The 2922-nt window shown below is 34.8% G+C and overlaps 1 protein-coding gene across 1 annotated transcript; it reads left to right on the top strand.

The window, feature by feature from the left end:
- Positions 1 to 966: 966 nt before the first annotated feature.
- Positions 967 to 2914, top strand: LOC124885450 (receptor-like protein kinase THESEUS 1; the record flags this gene model as incomplete). Its single annotated transcript, XM_047405204.1, has 1 exon — positions 967 to 2914. A coding segment is annotated over exon 1 (1005 nt), but the record flags the coding sequence as incomplete, so codon positions are not given.
- Between the last annotated feature and the right edge of the window lie 8 nt (positions 2915 to 2922).

Here is a 2922-nt window from a genome sequence, read left to right as displayed (position 1 = left end):
CAGTTGTATACTGTCTGTGTGTTGTGTTAATTAGTTATCTACCTATTTCAATTCCCTAAAGCTTCCATCTTTAATGTCAACACACAACTTGTTCCAAAAAAAAATAAAAAAAAATTAATTTATTCTTATTCCGTTTCAATTTATTTGTTTGATTTAATTTGCTACAAAGAAATGGCGTAGCTATATGTAGCAAAGAGTTGAGCTTGAGTCGAACCCCTAGTTGAAAAGTTATACCAAAAGAATTATATGAATTATATAAATTAGTATTATTTTTCACGCATATATATATATATTAAATTTTAAACATTCTTAACATAATTCTGACTTTGTCATTGCTACGAAGTTAAAGAAAATAAAAATATGAATTTATAGTGTTAAATTAAAGATACATAAAATGTATCATGGGAAAGTCTTATAACCAAATTTGATACATCATGTCATATTGAAACATAAAACACAATGGCAGTGGCGGATCTACATAGGGTCCAGAGGTTCATCCGAACCCTCTTCGTCTGAAAATTATACTATTTTTACATGATAAATTTTTTTTTAATGTATAAATAGTAGAGGTTGAACCCCTTCGACTAGTCCGTATATGTACTATTAAACCCCTTCACTGAAAATCTTGGATCCGCATCTGCTCAATGCAGTCTATGAAGCCTCCATTGAAAGCTAAATTGTCTATGCCAAAATATTCTTTAATCTATTGTCTTAAACATATTGAGGTTTACCAAAAATAATTTTTCTACCTTCAAGGTAGTAGCAAGATTTGTGTACACGTTATTCTCCTAAGATGTTAATTTGTGATATAATATTGGATATGTTATTTTTGTTCTGGTTGTTTTAAACATGCTGAGAATCTACTTATAAGAGGTAATTGTAAGATCTATGTATACGTTACTTTCTCATAAATTTAATTTATGATATCATAATGAATATATTATTATTATCTTAAATATGTTATTTAAAAATAATAAAAATAAAACAAACAAATTAAAACGGAAAATACACCCTCACTCACCCAACAGACCCAAAAGTTCTAAATTCTTGGAAAACACAATAAAACCCCACCTTCAAACTCACACTTTTATTCACCTTTTTCCTAAATTTTACTCATTTTACTCTTTCATGCAAATCTGGTATGTCCTTTTTTTTTTTTTTGCATTTCAGCTGAATTTCACAAGAAATGTGTCTATTTCATATTTTTTTGTTTTTGTTTTCAGTTTTGTAATGTTATATGTTTGAACAAAGATGGTTTCTTAGATAGGGCTGTTGTTGTTTTGTGCTAGAATTGTGTGTATTCTTGATTTTTGATTATTGGGGGTTTTGCTTCTTTACCCCAATAGGCTTAGGCACCAAACTGTCCTTTTAACACTGTTTAAATGGTTTCTTTAAAAGGACTGTTCTTGTTTTCTGCTAGCATTGTGTGTTTCCTCAGTTGTATCTTTGAATAAAGATGGTTTCTTTGTTCTTGTTTTTTTGCTAGCATTGTGTGTTTTCTCAGTTTTTCGTCATTGGGTTTTGCTTCTTTACCTTTTTTTTTTTTGTACTATTTGATCTGAGGGTCTTTTGGAAACAACCTCTATCTCTACCTCCACGAGGTAGTGGTAAGGTCTGTGTACCATCTACCTTCTCTAGACCTTACTTGTGGGATTTCATTGGGTATGTTGTTGTTGGGTTTTGCTTCTTTACCTTTTCTTTGTACCTGGATTTGTTGCATTTGAGTCGAGGGTCTTTCCGAAACAGACTCTCTTTCTCTACCTCCACGAGGTAGTGGTAAGGTCTGCGTACGGTCTACCCTCTACCCTCTGTAGACCTCACTTGTGGGATTTCACTGGGTATGGTGTTGTTGGGTTTTGCTTCTTTTACCCTAATAGACTGTTTTCTCCAGTTGTATCTTTAAATAAAAATGGTTTCTCTAAAAGGGTTGTTCTTGTTTTCTGCTAGCATTGTGTGTTTTCTCAGTTTTTTGTCATTTGGTTTTGCTTCTTTTACCCCAATAGACTGTTTCTTGATTAGCTGTGGGAGTAGTAAATCTATACAAGTCGAAGATGGAAGAGTTTTCGAACCTGATTTTGGTGATTCTGATGTGGGATTGTCGACGAATTCACTTATCTCTGTCTCAAATAATGAAAATGGTTTGTTGTCTGAACTTCATAACTCTGCTAGAGTGTTCACTAAAAGTTCTGTGTACACTATTAGTACGAAGCAAATTGGTCGACATTGGTTAAGGTTGCATTTTTACGCTGTTAAGAATAACCAGCACAACCTAAAATCAGCTGTTTTTTCTGTTCTGGCAAATGGGATTACATTGCTTCGTGATTTCTCGTTTTCAAGATTGGGAAAAAAGGAACCTTTGTTGAAGGAATATGTAGTCGAAATAGGTGGATCGAGTAGTTCGGGTAATTTAGTACTTACATTGTCTCCGGCTAGTGGCTCGGTTGCATTTATCAATGGGATAGAAGTGGTTTCTATGCCTGAGGGTCAGTTTGATTTCAGCGTTGTCCCGATTCCTATGGGGCCTGGTTTTGTTATCCCGTCATCGGTTGCTTTAGAGACGGTATATAGAGTGAATATGGGAGGTCCAAAGTTGACACCAAGAAATGATACTTTGTGGAGGATGTGGAATTCAGATCATTTGTTTCTTGTTAACCCTGGTAGTGCTCGGAACGTGACCAAGGATCCAAAATCAGTCAAGTATCCTGCGGGAGAGTCGGTTGATATTGCACCGAATTGGGTTTATGCCACTGCTCAAGAAATGGCCGATGCCAGAGTAGTGGATCAGAAGTTTAACATTACATGGGCATTTCAAGTTGCGCGTGGGTTCACTTACTTCATAAGGATGCATTTCTGTGACATTGTTAGTGCTTCGCTTAACAATTTGATCTTTGATGTGTACATCAACAACCAGACCGCCGTGGA

This window comes from Capsicum annuum, unplaced genomic scaffold (assembly GCF_002878395.1).
Source record: "Capsicum annuum cultivar UCD-10X-F1 unplaced genomic scaffold, UCD10Xv1.1 ctg75927, whole genome shotgun sequence".
Taxonomy (NCBI): Eukaryota; Viridiplantae; Streptophyta; class Magnoliopsida; order Solanales; family Solanaceae; genus Capsicum; species Capsicum annuum.
The sequence above is the reverse complement of the archived record's forward strand: the minus strand, read 5'-3'. Positions and strand labels throughout refer to the sequence as shown.